Source organism: Rhinatrema bivittatum, chromosome 9, assembly GCF_901001135.1.
Source record: "Rhinatrema bivittatum chromosome 9, aRhiBiv1.1, whole genome shotgun sequence".
Taxonomy (NCBI): Eukaryota; Metazoa; Chordata; class Amphibia; order Gymnophiona; family Rhinatrematidae; genus Rhinatrema; species Rhinatrema bivittatum.
In genome coordinates this window covers 28,334,417-28,353,403 of record NC_042623.1, presented here as the reverse complement: position 1 = coordinate 28,353,403, position 18,987 = coordinate 28,334,417, and the positions used below count along the sequence as shown (strand labels likewise).

Below are 18,987 nucleotides of genomic sequence, written 5' to 3'. Positions count from 1 at the left end.
ACTACTAAATTTATTATATATTTTTTTAATTTTTATTCTAAAATTGCTGTAATGAAATGCGGGAATCTTCCCATATCTCTGTGCAAAATGTATGTGTTTTTATTTGCCAATATTTAATAAAGATTTTTTCTTTCTGTGACTAGCACTTTTTTTTTAATTATTGCATTTGTTTTAATGCCGTCAAGGTACCGTCGCTACTACTTAGCTTATAAGAATGTCTCATATTCTCCATTCTTATAAGCTAAGTAGTAGCGACGGTACCTTGACGGCATTAAAACAAATGCAATAATTTAAAAAAAAGTGCTAGTCACAGAAAGAAAAAATCTTTATTAAATATTGGCAAATAAAAACACATAAATTTTGCATAGAGATATGGGAAGATTCCCGCATTTCATTACAGCAATTTTAGAATAAAAATTTAAAAAATATATAATAAATTTAGTAGTAAAATTTGGAAGGTGGTTGGTTGTTAATGATTACACCATAAATATGACACCTGGATGGTGCCTTGAAATATATGAAACGATCACCCATCATCCTCAATTATTTTATTGAGCACAGTAGTGATTTCTTTAACATTTAAAGTTGCTGTAAGGTTAAGCGGGAAATCATCTTTAGTAAGTAAATAAATAAACAGATACCGGGTGAACATTGGGTGTTTAGTATATTGTACTCACTTGGTGAGGATCTTTTGTGATATTACGTGTCCAGATCAATGGCAAAGCCTTCAGAGGGTCCTCCAGTGATGGAAGGCCTCCATGTTACTACTTTGTGACTTCTGTAAGAAGCACCTTACTAGGTTAGACTAAAGGCCACCCAGCCCAGCATCATGTCTCCAACAATGGCAAGTACTGGATGCTTACAGAAAAGTATGAAGAAAAGGTGACATGTATAGCTTTGTCCTTCCATATCAAATCCTTTTCATTTTCCAGCTGTTATATAGTCTAGGGCAGTGGTTCTCAATCGGTGTGTCGCGACACACCAGTGTGTCGCCAAACTTCCTGGTCCCCCACTGACCCGGCTGCTCCCAGGTCCTCCTCCGCCTGGGCTTAAAATGCTGTCAGCCCGGTCGGAACGCGGCAGGACAGCTGGAGGCATCAGCATGGTCTTCGCGCCCCCCCCCCCCCCCCCACCGCAGCCCGGAAGCGGAAGTGGTAAGTAGCAGGTGTGGGCGCGGGAAGAAGAGACCATGCTAGTGTGGTCAGCATTGGCCCGAAGAACAGAAGAGAGGCGCGGCCTGAAGAATGTGCAGCGTGGCTCAGAGGAAAATGAAGAAGATAGTCATCCCCCGTGGCCGATGGGACTCCTCCTCCGTGAGGGCTGAAAATGAAGGAGGTTAGGTTTGGAAGGAGGCTGCTGCTGCCATTAGTTCCGGGGTGGGGGGGGGGGGGGGGGGGGGGGAGGAGGAAGAGAGAGTGAATGAGCAAGCAAGCAAGCAAGCAAACATGTGTGTTTGAGATCCTATGTATGTGTGTGATTGAGAGCCTGTATATGTGAAAGAGAGTATGTCTGTGATTGAGAGCTTGCCTTTGAGAGAGAGAGCAGGAATGTAAGTTTACAATTGGGAACCTATATGTGTAAGTTTGAGATTGCAAACCTGTTTGTGTGAAAGAGTATGTGTGTATGATTGAGATCCTTTGTGTGTGAGAGAAATTATGTGTATGTATGATTAAGAGCCTGTGTGTATAAGTAAGAGAGAGATCATGTGTGTCTGTGTGTGATTGAGAGCTGGTTTAGGTGAGGGAGCACGTGAGTATGTGATTGAGAGCCTGAGTGTAAATGAGAGAGAGAGAGAGCATGTTTATAAGCATGTGAATGAGAGTCTGTGTGTGAGAGAAAAAGACAGCATATATGTGTGTGATTGAAAGCTTGTGTGTGTAAGCGTGAAAAGATAGACAGCATGTGTGAATGTGTAATTAAGAGCCTATATAAGTGAGAGAAAATGCATGTGTGTATAGGTGTGTAATTGAGAGCCAGTGTGAGAGAGAGCACTGGTATGTGACAGAGAGAGGAGAAAGTTCCAAGCAAACCACCCCTCTTCCTGCTAATTCAAAACAATCTCAGGACACTTGGATATCAAACGTTTCCAGGTATGCAGAGCAAAAACATTTTTGTATCCTTATTTTTCATTACTGGGTCTTTGTGTCTGCTATTTTGAAATATTTTATTGGTATCTAGAAATTTTTTATATGAGTTTTTAATTATTGGATATTCCACTCATCAGCTGTTTCAAAATAATCTGTTCTTTTTATTAGTATGGTTTTACTGCTACTGATTTTATATTTCTTGATTTGTTTTATAAGGATGGGTGATGTTTCTTTTTTCCTTTGTTGCACTGCATACAGAGACTCTGGCTTGTTGCAGTTTCCAATTCAGTTTTTTCTGCATGCTTCTAGTTATGCGTTTTGGTCTCTTTATTCTTTGTTCAGTGAGGGTCAGCACATGTGACTGAGGTGAGATATTCTGCTTGCGTGTAGTTTCTGTGTAGGGCTCTATAGCAGCCTGACTTGGTCCATTTTCCTAATAGGAGATGTATTGGTGTCTTAAGGCCTGGTTTAATATTTCAGTGTTGCCTTTTCATAGGTAAGGTGGTTACTGTTTAAGTCCTGAAAATTGGTGCTGTTTTGGTGTGGGATGTTTGCTATTTATGCAATTTCTATTCAGACAGAATATGTATCTTTTCCTTGTGTCATTTTAAACAATAAAAATAAATACCGGACCTTTACTTTTTATTTCCGCCGTGAATTGTAATGAGCAGTGTGTCACACATGTGAGCGTGGCCTGTCCGGTGTGTCACGATGGGAAAAAGGTTGAGAACTACTGGTCTAGGGATGCAATGAATCTGGGGTAATAACCCTATTATTTGTAATAGTCTATAATTAACTAGCCAATCCTGTTTCTGTTTACTTACCACCTCCTATTTCGATTCAGTTCTTGGGCAGTGGACAAACACTATAGAAGTGTGGTCTTTTCCAAGTGGACATCAGACAACATGGTAGATACTTTGGTATGAAGTCAAATTTACACTTCTGAGGGTTTCAAGCTCAAGAAAGAACTCATCCCAAACTTTGTTTTTGGTTCCAACACACAGGTACAGCATGTGTAATAAGGTGATTTTTATATATCAATAAACAAAGCAAATGTAAGCTGGAAGTCAAGTAGCGCACAGACAACCCTGCCTATATTTGTTAACTCTGCAAGTGTCTGTTTTACACAATAATTTACAGGGGCGGATTGGCCTATCGGGGGATTGGTAATTCCTTGGTGGGCTGGTCGCACTGGTCACATGGTCTTCATCTCAGCTCCTGCTGAGAGACTGCTGCGGAAGACGGTCTTTTGCGGGGCCACGACACCTGACGCAACCTGAGGGAGGTTTGGTGGGGCTGCAATGGAGCCCAACCTGACGCAGCCCGAAGAAAGGCCTAAAGGCTCGGCAGAAGAACACATCTGGCAGTTGCAGGGCCACTTCCTCCCACAGTAAATGAGCATCGCAGGCATGTCTAAGGTCCAGAAGAAAGGACGATGCCTAAGAGTTGTGTGTGTGTATGAAAGAGAGAACCTGAATATGTGCATGAGATTGAGCCTGCAAGTGTGTATGAGAGTGCCTGCATGTGTGCATGAAAGAGAGCCTCTCTGCAGGTGTGTATGAAAGAGAGAGAGCATGAATGTGTGCACGAGAGTGAGCCTGCATGTGTGTGAAAGAGAGCGGGCCTACATCTCTGTATGAGAATATCTGCAAGTATGCATGAGAGGGCCTGCATGTGTGTATATGAGTGTCTGCATGTGTGTATGAGAGAGAAAGTATCTGTGTGCATGAATGAAAGCTGCATGTGCAAATGCATGTTGATGAGCCTATTAGTTATTCCCCCGGAATACTGAAAGTAAAATGTTCGGCCAAGCCGCACATTTTACTCTCAGAAATTAATGCCTCTCAGAAGGGCAGGCGTTAACATTAGAAAGTATCGGGAAAAGTGTACAGAAAAGCAGAAAAAAAATGCTTGCGTGGGGAGAGCGGGTGCTCAACTTGGAGTGCTGGCTCTCCCACACGTTTTATTGAATCGGCCTGTATGTTTCTTGGTTATTTTGACAGTTATTCTTTTCATGGTTTTAATATTATGAATGATGTCTTATATCTCTTGATTTTATTACTTGATGTTTTGTGAGTTGTGATTATATTTCTGCTATTCCACTCTTGCACTGTATAATACAGTCAGGCTTGCTGTGGTTACCAGAGCATGTTTGTGAGTGAGAGAGAATGAGTGAGCCAATGAGCATGAGCAAGAGAACTATTTAAGCTAGTGGGCCTATGCGTGAGTATAAAAGACAGCAACTGAGCCAGTGAGCATGTGTGTGAGGAAGAACGAGTCAATGAATATGTATGTCAGCATGTATATGAGAGAGCAATTGAGCATGTATGTGAACAAGAGTGAGTGTGTGACACAGTAAGCATGTCTGTAAGAGAGTGCATGTGAGCCAGAGGGCATGTATGAGAGAAGTGTGCGATCTAGTGAGCTTGTGTGTGAGAGAGAATATAAAGGAGTTTGTGTAAGAATGAACATGTATTTTAGAGAGAGAAGAAAGTTGTGCATATCTCCCACCCCTTACTAATCCATGACAATTTCTGGGTGACTGGAATCTAAAGTTCCCAGATACGGAGAGCAGAGGATTTATTTTAGCTTTAAATTTAATTATTGGGTGGTGTTTGCTGTGTCTGCTATTTTGAAATATTTTATCAATGTTTGGGAAATTAAACCATTGTTATATGTTTGTAATCATTGGATGTTCTTTTCATCAGCTGATTTGAAATAGTTATTCTTTTTATGAGTTTGCTTTTACTATTATGATTTGATGCTTTATATTTCTTGATGTTATTGTTTGATGTTTCATGAGGAATATTTGTTTTTCCCTTTTATACAGAGTCTGGCTTGATGCGGTTTCAAGTTCAGTTTTTGTCTACATGTTTCTATTTATACTTTCTCTCTTCATTTTGTATTTGGTGAGGGTCTGTCTGTGTTCTACATGTGTGACTAAGGTGAGGTATTTTGCTAAGCAGACCTCTGTGGGGTGGCCCCAACCAATTTGCATGGATGGAACGGGGGTGGGGGGGATCTAAAGCTTTGTTTACTCACTGCTGGTCTAGAGTATTGCTCCATTTCTTAGTTATTTAGGAAAAAATGTGAAATTTATTTTGGAGATATTTGGGCTTAATTCTACCAGGTTTCAGAGTCAACTTGGCATATTGATGCAGAGAAAAGGCACAAGGGAGTCAGATATTCTGTGGGCCAGTTTTGAAAAAATTTCCCAGGCTGATATTTTCTTGCAATCTGCCCCTGGTAACTTACAACCATAAAGGCACTTCAAAAATAGATTTATTTCATGGAGTGAAGAATAAAACTGGGCAAGAATGAAAGTTCCAGACCAGCTTTTTGCTCATCAAGCCTTTGTGGGGCTGAAGTCCAGTTAAAAACAGAAAGGTTGGGGCAGAGCACCCAAAATTAGGTCATTGGATGCAGACAGATGATTTGAAGCCACAGTAGCCAAACTTGCTAGCTTACCCCACTGAAAGAGAAAAATAGGTATTTGGCAGGGACTGACACCAACAAGCAGTGAATGCTAAAGCAGACAATGCATACTCATCACATGCACACTTTATAAAACGCTGATGGAACACATTAGAGGAGTGGAGCAGGGAAATAAACAAAGACTTGAGGATGATAATGAAGAAAAGGGTGCATGGGAGTAACCTGCATAGAGCGGCAGTTAGTACCCTTAACCAGAAGGCATGGGGGATTACTACCATTAACGATTTTGACAGCTGCAACATCGCTCTCCTCTTTGACGCCAGGAGGAGAAATAAGGGTATTGGATTCTGAAGTCAGCCAAAGCTGGGCCCTGACTTTTACAGTTTGGGGTACTGATACACTGACACTGGGGACAAAGCTTCTGTGACCAAGACTAAAAGCAAAGCGTGTTCAGGCAGCATTGTCTGAATGATCAGGAAGGCTGCTCACCATGCAAAACTGTTGCAGCAATTTTGTTATGGGATTGACAGTTGCTTGGTTTTGTTTTTAAGTATTACTATCCTTAACATATTTATGTATTTATAATATGCTTCTCAGCACTTCAAAACCGATTACATTCAGGGACTGCAGTTATTTCTCTGTCCCCAGAGGGCTCACAATCTAAGGCATGGGGGTAACCTGCTGACATGGGAAGCTTGCTGGGCAGACTGGATGGACCATTTGGTCTTTCTGCCAACAATAGGATGTTGCTATGTTTATTATTTTAGAAAACTTTCCTAATACTTTTGGCTTATGTATAGCTCTCTTCTTTACACTAACGGAAAACCCTTAGGCTTTGCTCTCTCTGACTGCCTAAAAATCCCAATCTGAATTTCTGCAGCGCTATTAAAGCTGTATGTTCGTTCCTCCATGTTTTTCCAATCCCAGCGCACCCCCTTCTCCGCTCCCACACACACACACACAATACAGAACTGTTGTATGATTATGACAATTATATGCCTTAGCACATGTATCCTCACATACAGGGATTCCTTTATTTGAAGTGCAGCTGGAATTCACAAATACATTAAAATATGCCCATGTGAATTCGAACTGCACTTCAAATAAAGGAATCCCTTTATGTACGGCGACTGGTCTTATTCTGCTTTGTTTGCCTCCTGGCTTTATTTGATAAAAGGGCACTATGACATCATCAATTGCGCTAGACTGTTTCATCATGACATTGAGTTTGCTGTGAACTTAGGGAAATCACTTCCTCTTCCATTGCCTCGGGTACCTACTATGTAAGCGTCTTGGATAAAGATTCATTATGCCTGCTACATGAGGCGTTGTAGAGGACCAAGTTCAGGGTGCCATATAGGATGACAGATTTTCAAGTCAGGCTGATCCAGTCCTGGTTTTACCCCACTGCCGGCATGAAGTTGCAGACTTGTTTATCTTGGGGAAATCAACAGGGACCCCAGAACTACAAGTCCATGCAAACAGTGGAGTAAAACCAGGACTGGATCAGCCAGTCCTGAAAATCCAGAGCCAGCTGGCAATTCTAGTGCCACAAATTCTAAAATAAACAACAAAGTGTAATCCCTAGGGTCACCGATTTAGATTTATCGTCTCCCTTGCTCTCTCTCTCTTGCTCCCTTGCTCTCTCTCTCTCTCCTGAGCATGCTTGCATTTGGTCATGGTTTTATTTCTAACCGTCTTTGCTGATAGGTCTTTCCATGCACTCACCAGCTCAGTAAGACAGAACGGCATGTGGGAGGAAAGACTAAGCTCCTATAAAGACCTCTTACCCTTGAATTTCTTTTTCTAGGGAAACTATTACCTTCTTGCATTTTGAAGCCTGCTAGATATTTGAATGTTTCTATTATATACCCCTCTTGCCTTTCCAATTTCTGGAGTGGTGGTTCCCAACCTGTGGTTCACACAACCCTAATAATCTGTGAGGACATTACAGGGGGCTCAAGAGAGGGGTGGAAAAATTCCTCTTAAGTTTTCACTCGCAGGGAATCAATCAGTGGTGGCCTGGTGCCCGGAGTTCAGCAAGATCAATGGCAGCCGAGTGGGCATGGAGTTCAGCAGAAGCCTGGGGCCCACAGCTGAACAGGCAAAGTGATGGCCCGCCAGCCCACGTGGACTGAGAGTTCAGCATCTGCCCAAAGGCCGAAGCTTGGCAGGGAGCTCAGTGGTCCCTACAGATATAACGCTAGGGGAGAGGAGTGGGGTTGGCCTGTGGGAAGGGACAGACAAATAGGGATCGGATAAGAAGAAAGTCTGCTGTGCCTTGGTTAAGGGGCAATAAGAGAGAGACTGTGGGGCTGGGCAGAGGGAGGGCAGAGAGAATTCGGTGAGGCTGGGCTGGTAGAGGAGATAGAAACTAGTGGGCCTGAGCTGGAAGGAAAGAGAGGGTGAGTGGTGGGGCAAGACAAGGAAAGAGAAAAATAGTAGGACTGGGATGGAGGGAAGAGACTGGTGAGGCTGGGCTGGGGATGGAGAGAGACTGGTGGGGGCTGAGTTGGGGAGGGAGAGGCTAGGACTTGGTTGAGGGGGGGGGGGGATAGGTTGGCTTGTGAGCAGAGAGAGACACTTGGAGGGTGAATTGGGGGTGGGGAGAGACCGGTGAGCTGAGTTGGGGTGAATTAGTTTTTGGGTAGAAAAAAGACCGATGGGGACTGCGCTGGGAGGGAAAGACTGGTGGGCTAGGCAGGAAAGAAAAAATGATTAGTGGGGCTAGCCCATGGGAGAAATATTGGAAGGTGGGTGAGAGAAGGAGAAAATGGTGATAGGCTGGAGGAGAGAAATGCTGGTGGGGAGGGGCTGATGATAGACACAAATGATTGGTACTGAGCTGGGGGAACAGATGGTGGGCAGAACGGAGAAGGGAAAGACCGGTAGGGCTGGGTGTGGAGAGCAAGACTGATGGGAAGGGGTTGGGGAGATATAGATTGGAGGTTCAGGGCTGGTGGAGAGTGAATAGGAGAGAGAAAGAATACACAGGACAGTTGGGTGGGAAGAGAGAACGCGCAACTTGTGAGCAGGTGTTTGGAGAGAGTGAGTAGTGGGGATGCACTGGGAGGAGGAAGAGCGAGGCTGAGGGACTGGAGGGGTTGGCCTTGTGGGGAAAGAGAATGGTTGAGAGAGGGGGGGGGGGGTAGTGATGATTGGCTGGTGGCCTTTAAAACTTGGATACATAAAAGGGTTCTGCATCCCCAAAAAGGTAGCGAAACCCTACTTTACAGCATGCATTTTGCTGGCAATTTTCAAAATAGGACACCCAAGTGCAAAGTCAGCAGGTACTGTGCACCCATGACCTTCGTACAAAGCTGCCTGCAGACTCTGCCCCCACAGTTTCCTGCAGCAGCTCAGAGATAGATTCTGGGACAAAAATTCTAAAGCACACTGCTACCTTTTACATTATGCTAAACAAGTGAAGTAATCTTCCAATACGGTTTGTGCCTGTATAATTTATTTATTTATTTATTTATTTATTTAACTGGATGAGGAAAAGAGATCTCAAGCATCAGTACAGGGAGGAGATCTAAGGGATGGGAAGGGGAGGAGGAGAAGGTGAGAGGACCAAGAATGGGGTGATGAAACATTAAGACGATTGGGGGGGCCGGTGGGAGGAGTGTGTGAAGGAAAGAGGACTGGGGATGGCTGCAGGACTAAAGGGAGAGAGGACTGTGGACAGGGAGAATGGGAAACAGGGAAAATCAGGAACATGGAACAGGAGGGAGGATCTGGTGCAGAGGAAAAGGAGGAGGGAGTAGGAGGGGTTTGGAGCTGGCTTCCAGGATCTGAGGAGAAGAGGTAGGAAGGAAGGGAGGTTCCAAGATCTGGCAGAGAAGCTGAGGCTAGAGAAGAGGGAGGCGATCTCATTCCCCCACCAATGAGGCCGGTGTCCCTACCGTGCTTTAGTCCCCTTATATCCCCCCCCCCCTCTAACCTCCCACCCAATCTGGTGCGCACACAGACGCAGCCATCACCAATCTCTTTCCTCTAACATACAGACTTCCCCCAGCCTCTCTCCATCCCCTTATGATCACCACTCAGCCCCCTCCTAATCTCCCCAAAATGATCTCCAAGCTTACCTCCTAACCTGGATCAGGAAGCAGGGGGCTGGCTGAGATTCAACATAGCAGGAAGGCTGCCCCAGGCACAGGCCTTACTGTGCCTATTGAGAAATCCTGGTCTGAGTACGGGCATTGGGGAAGCCTGCATGCACTTCTAGCCAGGTTAAGAGGGATAATTCTCAGACAGTCCTTTACCTCAAATATGCGGCTTTTGAAAACTGTTCTCTTTGTGTTCCTTGCGCCTTTCTGCATAATGCCAGTGTTTCGGACTCAGCGCCATTTGGGTAGCGCTGCTCCATCCTCTCAACACCCTTACAAAACTGCAGTTTCCAGAACTGAATAATGTACTTAATCTGGAGTTTCCTCAGCTTCGTGCGCAAGGCCTATATGTGCTTTTTAAGAGCTGATGTCTGGGGTTACCAAGTTCTCAGAACTAGCATAAAAGCTTTGCTTGCCATCCCAAGACACGGACTTCACTGCATCAGGATGCAGGATAACTTTACCTAGCTTTGCCAGAGGCTTGGTCAGGATGGGGGTATAGATGGACACATTTTTAGCACGCACAGCATAGAAAGTGCTGTCCCCTCCTGTTCTCTTTTTATCAGCCAGCCCCTTCTTCCCGTCATCCCACTATGCACAGCTGCTCTCCATGTTTCCCATTGATGGAGGTCCAGAGTTTACAGAGAGAGAAGGTGACTCTTCAATTTTTAGATATTCATAAATTGTAAATATAGGTGTTTATTTTCCAGCTAATTGTGTGTTGTTTAAGGGTATAAAAAATTTGGTGTTTGTTTTTGTAGTGCGGTTGCTTTGCACTGGGTACCTTTTCTGATTCAATTTAAATACATGCAGATTTATACAATAGTCAGCATTCCCCCAGCCACCAGTACATCTTCTTGGCACTCTCCTTCCATATCCTCAGCAATCTTCTTCCGCATGCCTGTACTCAACTTTATCCCCACCTCTGTCCCTGCCCTTGCTCATTCTCAGGCCGGTTCAGTAAAGTCCGCGGGAGAGCGGGCAACGCCAGATAAATTAACTTTGCGAACGCCCGCTCTCTTGGCGCGTGCACAGGCCACTCGCCTGTGCGCGCGATGCAGTATTTAAATTAGGTCCGGCAGTAGAAACGGGCAAAAGGAGGCGCTAGGGACACTAGCGCGTCCCTAGCGCCTCCTTTTGGCCCGGAGCGGCGGCTGTCAGCGGGTTTGACAGCCGACGCTCAATTTTGCCGGCGTTGGTTCTCGAGCCCGCTGACAACTACAGACTCGGAAACCGGACACCGGCAAAATTGAGCATCCGGTTTTTCGACCCTGACAGCCGCCAGCCGACTTCAAGTTTTTTGTTTTTTACTTTTTTTACCCTTCGGGACCTCCGACTTAATATCGCCATGATATTAAGTCGGAAGGTGCACAGAAAAGCAGTTTTTACTGCTTTTCTGTGCACTTTCCCGGTGCCCTACCTTTGGGTAGGCGCTAATTTCTGAAAGTAAAATGTGTGGCTTGGCTGCACATTTTACTTACTGAATCACGCGGGCATACCTAATATGGCCGTCAACATGCATTTGCATGTTGAGGGCGCTATTAGGTTCGGCGGGTTGGACGTATGTTTTCCGCCCCTTACTGAATAAGGGGTAAGGGAAAACTTGCGTCCAATGACAGGTTAACAGTGCGCTCTGTCGGAGCGCACTGTACTGTATCGGCCTGTCTTCCTACCACCAGCTCTGATGCTCACAGTTGGGAACAGTTATGTGGTGGAGCTGATGGCAGGAGAGGTAGAATGGAGGCCCAGCAGCTACTTAAAACTTGTGCAGCTGAAGAGTCAGCATGAAGGGACAAAAACAGGTAAGAGGTTTAAAACCTAAAATCAGAAGTCCCAATTATATAACTTCCCAAATTCTTTTGTTAATAGTACACAGTATTTACAATGCGCAGGGCTAAGACCTTTAAACATACTATGGGATCCATATTCAGTGGCTTTTGAATATTTTGGGCACTTATCTGGATAAATTTTGGCTGTATATCTTGCTATCCATCTAAAATTTCGCCAGATAATGCAAGGACATTCCAGGGTGGAGTTAAGTTAGCTGGATAAATTATTCAACTAACTCCGATAGTCAGAGTTAGCCAGATAACTTATCCATCTAATTCTGGTCGTGCTTTAATGTAGTCCTAAAGTTAGCAGGATTAAGTTATCTGACTATTAAGATAGCCGGGTATATTCAACAGTGCGGCTGCATCACTGAATATACCTCCAAAGTTAGCCAGATAAATTAACTTTGCAAGTGACTGAATATTACCATTTAGTACAACAGAAGCAGTAAAGTACTGCAAGATAAAAAAAAAAATCCTTTATTCATAGCTCACTGTTTGATCATGTGATTAAAAGTTACTATCTACAAAATAAGATCTTTGCTTACCTGTATGGGCTCTTCTGGGACTTTCTCGCTATATCTGCTTACTTTACTGGATTAAAAAAATTGCTTAAATTAAAAAAAAAAACAAAACCCCAACAATCCCTATGCTTTCTCCTGAGCTAAGACCATTAGGTGAAGCCCCCCCCCCCCCCCCCCCGGGTCTGTCAGCATCGGTTCTGGAGTAGTCACTTCACCCTTCATTGCCTCAGATCCAAACTTAAGCATTTTTCCCCATAGACACTAAATGGGGAAAAAGCCTTAGTAAATCAGGTTTTTCGATGGTAAGCCTTCTGGGGACAGGGAAATATCCTCAGCTACCACTGAAAAGGCACAAGCTAAATCCCAAATAAATAAAATACAACATCCTGAACTTTGTTTCCCATTGTCAACTCTACAGTGACACCAAAGATAAAATGATTTGACCAGGAACTGAAAATACACAGATCAGTTAACATGAAGACCTGATGTTTAAGAACAATGCCCTAGGAGCTGAATGTTAAGTGGGGTGGGAGGCATCCCCTCTCCCTCCTCCCACACACTCACCTCTCACCTTACAGATACCAGCAGTTTATAGCTGCTAAAACCGTCACAGACCCAGAACACTGACAAGAAAGGAAGCAAATGCACTGCTAGAAATGACCCAACTGTAAATCAGCAATCCCAGGTAGCAAAACGAATCGAAAATGCAAATGAAATTGCCTTGCTATGAATAGAGCAGTTCCTGGCTCTCTCTAACGCATGCTTTGCTGGTTCTACAAAGCTCTTACACTTTGTACTGATGCCTTCCCCAGTGAATGAATACATTCAACAAACTGTGTCCCATTCATTTGGCCCAATTAAAAATGGACAAAGAGTGTGAGATGCAAATTAAAAATTGCATCCCACACCCTTACAGATACAAACACACAAAGTTAGCACTTTTCTTCAGAAAGAACGCAAGCAGAGTCGCCCTTTTGTCCATTTCAAAAAAAATAATTAAGCCAGGGAAATCTGTAGCAAGTGGTAGCATCATGCATTCTGAACTTGTACAATCCGGGACACTGCTCCTAAATCTCTTCCCAATGTGCCGTCCCATTCTAAGTATTCATTTTCACACCAGCAGCCCCCACCTCCCAAGAGTACCATCTTACCGTAAAACTACCGTTCTAACACATCGGACACAGCAGGACAGATCCTTGCAGCAGTTTTAAATATTTTGTTATGTCAAGTCCCAGTCACATCAAAATAGAAGTGGTATGAGAGGAGGAGGAAGGGAAAGAAAAAGCAGTCACTTTAATCAACCTTGTTCAGGCTTATTATGGGTAGGAAGGAAGCTCAGACACATCCTCCTCTTGACTCCCACGTCGCCTGCACTGCTCCCCGAGAGAAGGGAACGAGCACCAGGCAGACAGCTCTCTTTCCAGTACAGATACTGAGGATATGTGAAGCCACAGTTCGTCAGGAAGCATCACAAAAATACCGAGCCACTTGCAGATCCACAGGCTAGTGCGTCTGCGCTCAGCACAGGGTAAGCTTCGCTGGCAGCACCTGTACAGCCCTGTGTGCACATCAAGCATCTGCTGTTAACCCCCCCCCCCTCCCCCCAAACAAAAGTATTCCTCTGCATTCATGTTCACCTCTCAGCCCCCAACCTCTTCCGGCCCTCCTCCTCCTCCTCCCTTCCTTTCCAAAAAAACACACTTTACCAGAGTGATTCCATAACAGGCAGCAAACAAGTACCATAAATAAATATATAAAGCGCAGCGCACAAACCCATCCTGGGCTCCAGCTGGAACGCACCAGCACTGGCAGGGCAGTGGTGAAAACTCGAGGTGGCTGGGGGGGGTGGGAGGGGGGAGGAATTTACATTTTAATGAGGTGAAGTCTGTCCCAGTGATGACTCTATTTTCCACGCTGCCACTCTCTCTCTCTCTCTCTCTCTTTCTTGGCGCGATGCTTCTAACTTGGGAGAAAGGTTGTCCCTGCCGTCAGAGAGCGAAGCCAAGTCAGCATTCGGCGGTGGTGGTGGTGGTGACGTGGCACTGGCAGTAACCAATCCGGGGCGCCCGGCCGTTGGCAGCTGAACCATCACTTCTGCGATGATCCCAGCAGAAGCACCGGGCGCATGGAGCAGGAAGGAGGGAGAAAGGAGATCCGTTAGTCAGGGCTCTGAATCACCGCAGCGCCCCCCCCCCCCCCTTCCTCCTTTTCCCTTTGGCTCTGCTTGGCCTATCAGTTGCCTCCCTGCGTCTTCCCTCAAGTGGGAACGAGAGGAAAAAAAAAGCCCCATAGCCGTAAAGACTGCAGAGCCGGGTGCTCCAAAAACTCCTAGCGGCTCTCCAGCTCTCTTGTTGCGCAACCTCTCTCTGTCTTCCTATACGGAAGGGGGGGGGGGGAGAGGGAAACATTTTGAGGGAGAAAAAAAAAACCCACCCCAGCGCCAAAAAAAAAGCAACCGAACAAACAAACCAAAACAGGAAAGGGGGCCCCCTAGGGCAAGAGGATCAGGCACGTTATCTGGAAGCGTTCAGCATTAACCCCTAGAGGGAAAAGGAGAGGAGGGGGGGTGGATGTGTTAATACGGGAGAGCACCGCATCAGGCTAATGTGGAGCTGGGAACAGTATGCGTCAGCAGTACATTCCCATTCTGACTGAAGGACAAAAGGATGAGAGAGCAGCCCACTCGGCTGCTGCCGCCTGCACCACCGCCAATACGGAGCGAGACGGCAGATAGAGGGACGGTTAAAAAAAAGGAAAATGGTACCGGGCTCTGGGGCTTCGCACGCCGCCGCCGCTGCTGATGGTGGTGCTGCGGCTGCTGCTGCTACTACTACAACTACTGCAGTCAACGGGCAAGACAGGCATTAAAAGGCAACAACAGGCAAAACACCACAACTCTCGCTACCTCAAAACAAAAGGAGCTTGCGCCGGGAGCTTCGGGAGGCGAAGGAAGCTCCTCGTCTCCAAACCAAGGGCTCGTCGTTAATGTGTGTCTGCGCTGCTTTTTCCTCCCCCCCCCCCTCCACCCTCAGGACAGCGGACTTTCTACCAGTCCTCCTCCACATTGCTGCGCTCCCCCCCCCCCCCCCCCCCCCAATACACACTTGGAGAAATTGACGGATTATTAGTAACTGTGCAAGAGGAAGGCTGCAGCTGCTCCTGCTGCATCTTCTAGCTGGAAAGCTAAGCTAGTTTAAAAAAAAAAAAGAGGAGAGTGTGGAGCTTGAGAAAGAGGAAAATCTAATGACCGCAACGTGCTGCCCATAGGCTTTGGCAAAGAAGAAAGCACCACACTTTTCGTGGCAAGCGGCAGCGGCACTGGAGGGGGAGAAGCAGCGAGGGAGGAAAAGGCTAACAAGAAAGAAAAGATGTAAGAGAAAACAGATGTAGGGAAAAGGCAGGATTTTTTTTTTTTTTTTGCTTGGTAAAGGATTTTCTCTCTCTTTTTTTTTTTTCTCCCCCCCTTTCGGTTTACTTCAGAAATGGAGCATCTTCATCAGCCGCCTGCAACATCCAGAGCTGGAATCCAAGGGCAAATGCTTGAAGTGTCGATGGCTCTGCTCACCAGGGCAGAGGGGAACGATGCACCTGCATAGCTAAATGGGCCTTACCTCTACCCGGTTTCTCTTAATACTGCTTTTACTGCTTCAGCTTTGGATTTACTAGAAGCCATTTTGTCTTTCCTTCTTCTTCTTCAATTCTTCTCCCCCTTTATTAATTACAAAATAAATAAATAAATAAGGGAAAATAATCTAAAGGGAGATGATGCAGTAGGACTCCATCTGGAGGGATTTATCTACAGAGGACTGCACACACATTTCACGCCCTCTTGAGGTAGGTGCATTTTACCTCATTTTCTTTTTAAAAAGGAAATATAAACAGATACCCTTTTTTTTTGGTGTTTCTGCTCACCACCTGCATCCTTCTTTAGATGGAAAAAGAAATTGGCAGCTTGCTTATGCCAGGGTAGGGCCAAGTTCTTGATTCCGTGCCAAAATCCCAGACGATGGTGAATTATGAACGTGCCACATCATGAATCTCCTGTGGCAGGTAACTGTGCACCACACCTGGAATGCCGCCCTGCTTTCGGTAGTCTACCTCATGGCACAAACGTGGATCCTGTGTGAAGCTTCAGCTGGGCCCCAGAGCTGCCCCTCAGTCTGTTCATGCAGTAACCAGTTTAGTAAGGTGGTCTGCACACGACGAGGCCTCTCCGAGGTCCCATTGGGTATTCCTTCCAATACCCGGTACCTCAACCTCATGGAGAACAATATCCAAATGATCCAGGCAGACACATTCCGACACTTGCATCATTTAGAGGTCCTACAGCTTGGGAGGAACGCCATTCGGCAGATAGAGGTTGGCGCTTTCAATGGGTTGGCCAGCCTCAACACCTTGGAATTGTTTGACAACTGGCTGACAGTCATTCCAAGTGGAGCTTTTGAGTACCTGTCCAAACTGAGAGAATTGTGGCTCAGGAATAACCCCATTGAGAGCATTCCTTCATACGCATTTAACAGAGTTCCCTCGCTCATGCGCCTGGACCTAGGGGAACTGAAAAAGTTGGAGTATATTTCAGAGGGAGCTTTCGAGGGATTATACAATCTGAAGTACCTTAACCTTGGGATGTGTAACATAAGGGACATGCCAAACCTCACACCCTTGGTTGGGCTGGAGGAACTGGAAATATCTGGGAATAACTTCCCTGAAATCAAACCAGGATCTTTTCATGGCTTAAAGTCTCTGAAAAAACTTTGGATTATGAACTCGCAGATCAGCTGGATTGAGCGGAACGCCTTTGATGACCTCACATCTCTGGTGGAGTTGAACCTGGCCCATAATAACCTGACCTCTTTGCCACATGATCTGTTTGCGCCATTGAGGTACCTAGTGGAGTTACATTTGCACCACAATCCATGGGACTGCGATTGTGATGTGCTGTGGCTGTCATGGTGGCTGCGAGAATATATCCCCACCAACTCCACGTGCTGCGGCCGCTGCCATTCCCCATTGCACATGAGAGGAAAATACCTTGTAGAAGTTGACCAGACTTCCTTTCAGTGCTCTGCCCCTTTCATCATAGACGCCCCAAGGGATTTAAACATTTCTGAAGGACGAGTGGCTGAGCTTAAGTGCCGAACTCCTGCCATGTCTTCTGTTAGGTGGCTACTGCCCAATGGGACAATACTGAGCCATGCTTCCAATCACCCACGGATATCTGTGCTCAATGATGGGACGCTGAACTTCTCCCATGTTTTGCTCTCTGACACTGGTGTTTACACGTGCATGGTTACCAATGTGGCAGGGAACTCCAACGCATCAGCCTATCTCAATGTCAGCACGGCGGAGCTTAATACTTCCAACTACAGTTTCTTCACCACCGTCACAGTAGAGACAACGGAGATCTCACCAGAGGTCATATCATCCAAATTTAAACCAGTGCCAACAACGTCTACAGGGTATCAGCCAGCCTACACCACTTCCACGACGGTACTTATCCAGACCACCAAAACACCAAAAACGGTGGTTGTTCCCACATTAGACACCAATGACAAAATGCAGACCAGTCTGGATGAGGTCATGAAGACCACCAAAATCATCATTGGTTGTTTTGTGGCGGTAACGCTACTAGCAGCAGCCATGTTGATAGTGTTCTACAAACTCCGCAAGCGGCATCAACAGCGGAGCACTGTGGCAGCTGCTAGGACTGTTGAGATTATCCAAGTGGATGAGGATATCCCAAGCGGGCCACCATCAGGTGTACCAGGTGAGGGGGCAGTAATTCTGCCCACTATTCACGATCATATGAACTACACCACCTATAAACCAGCACATGCAGCTCACTGGACAGAAAACAGCATTGGCAATTCTCTGCATCCCACAGTAACCACTATCACTGAACCTTATATAATTCAGACCCACACCAAGGAGAAGGTACAGGAAACTCAAATCTGACTTTTTTTTCATATTATAAATGCAATAGAATGCACAAACAGAAAAAAAAACGAAAAAAAGCAACTTTTGTACAGAGTTTGGGGGAAAGGAATTTTTTTCTTGTATATGCTTATATATTGAATCTATGGGCTGATATGAGAAGCAGATTATATTAAAATTTAAAACTATTTTCTAACTTGTAAATTCTATTTAAGGGTGTGGGGGATGGGAGAGGGAGGTTTGTGGAAGAGATAAAGATGAAACTTGTTAGAAAGATACCATACCAACTTTCAGAAATGAGGCTAAAAACCCGTTTTTAAAAATCCCCTGTGAACATGCAAAATAAATCAGAAAAGGGCATGATGTCATTTTTAAAAAGTGCCACACAGAATGCCATAAAATACTCATTCACATCAAGAATTCTCGCTAAAAATTCCAGAATCTATCTTTACAGATTTATCTTATTAAAAAGCACTACAAATCTGTATGGTGCCAAAATGCTAAACATGCAAGGATTTGTTTGAGACCATAGTGGGGAAGGGGGAGGTAATGTGTCTATACACACACACACACACACACACACGTATGTACATACACTAACCTATCTGAAACATAGAGGAACAGATGACTGTATGACGCACAAATGAATACGTATACATTGCTGCCACACATTCATACCTGCACAGAAGTAAAAAGAAAGGGGTGGGGAGAAGAAGCAGAGTGCAAGAGTGTGAGGAAAGCAAGATAGCGGTGCAGCTGATTCTGAGAGATGCTTTCATTCTGCACCCACCAGGGCTCCCACAGATCCACCCTAGAGGTGCTCCCAGGCAGAAGGTGCAAATGGAGGGGACGCATTCCCGCACAAGGCTATGAGCTCATGTTCAGCTTTGCGTCAACCTTTCCCCAGCACTGTTTTTAGTTTCCATAAATTCAATTAAGAAAAATGAAAAAAAAAAAATCTTAATTCTTCCTCCCTTCGCACCTCCAAGCTATAAAGTTTGTTTAATATGATTATTCCAAATGGATTTCCTGCTTGCCTTCTCCCCCTGCCCTTAAATCAGTAGGCGAT

General features: G+C 45.3%; 2 protein-coding genes across 2 annotated transcripts in view; one reads left to right on the top strand and one right to left on the bottom strand.

Moving 5' to 3' along the window:
* The window catches only part of SND1 (staphylococcal nuclease and tudor domain containing 1), a 1,835,638-nt gene that overhangs the window by 567,674 nt on the left and 1,248,977 nt on the right, over positions 1-18,987 (bottom strand). The window lies entirely within an intron of this gene.
* LRRC4 (leucine rich repeat containing 4) lies at positions 15,082-18,107 on the top strand. Its single transcript, XM_029615914.1, has one exon. It carries the CDS (start codon positions 16,017-16,019, stop codon positions 17,937-17,939), a length of 1,923 nt encoding a protein of 640 aa, XP_029471774.1. The 5' UTR covers positions 15,082-16,016; the 3' UTR covers positions 17,940-18,107.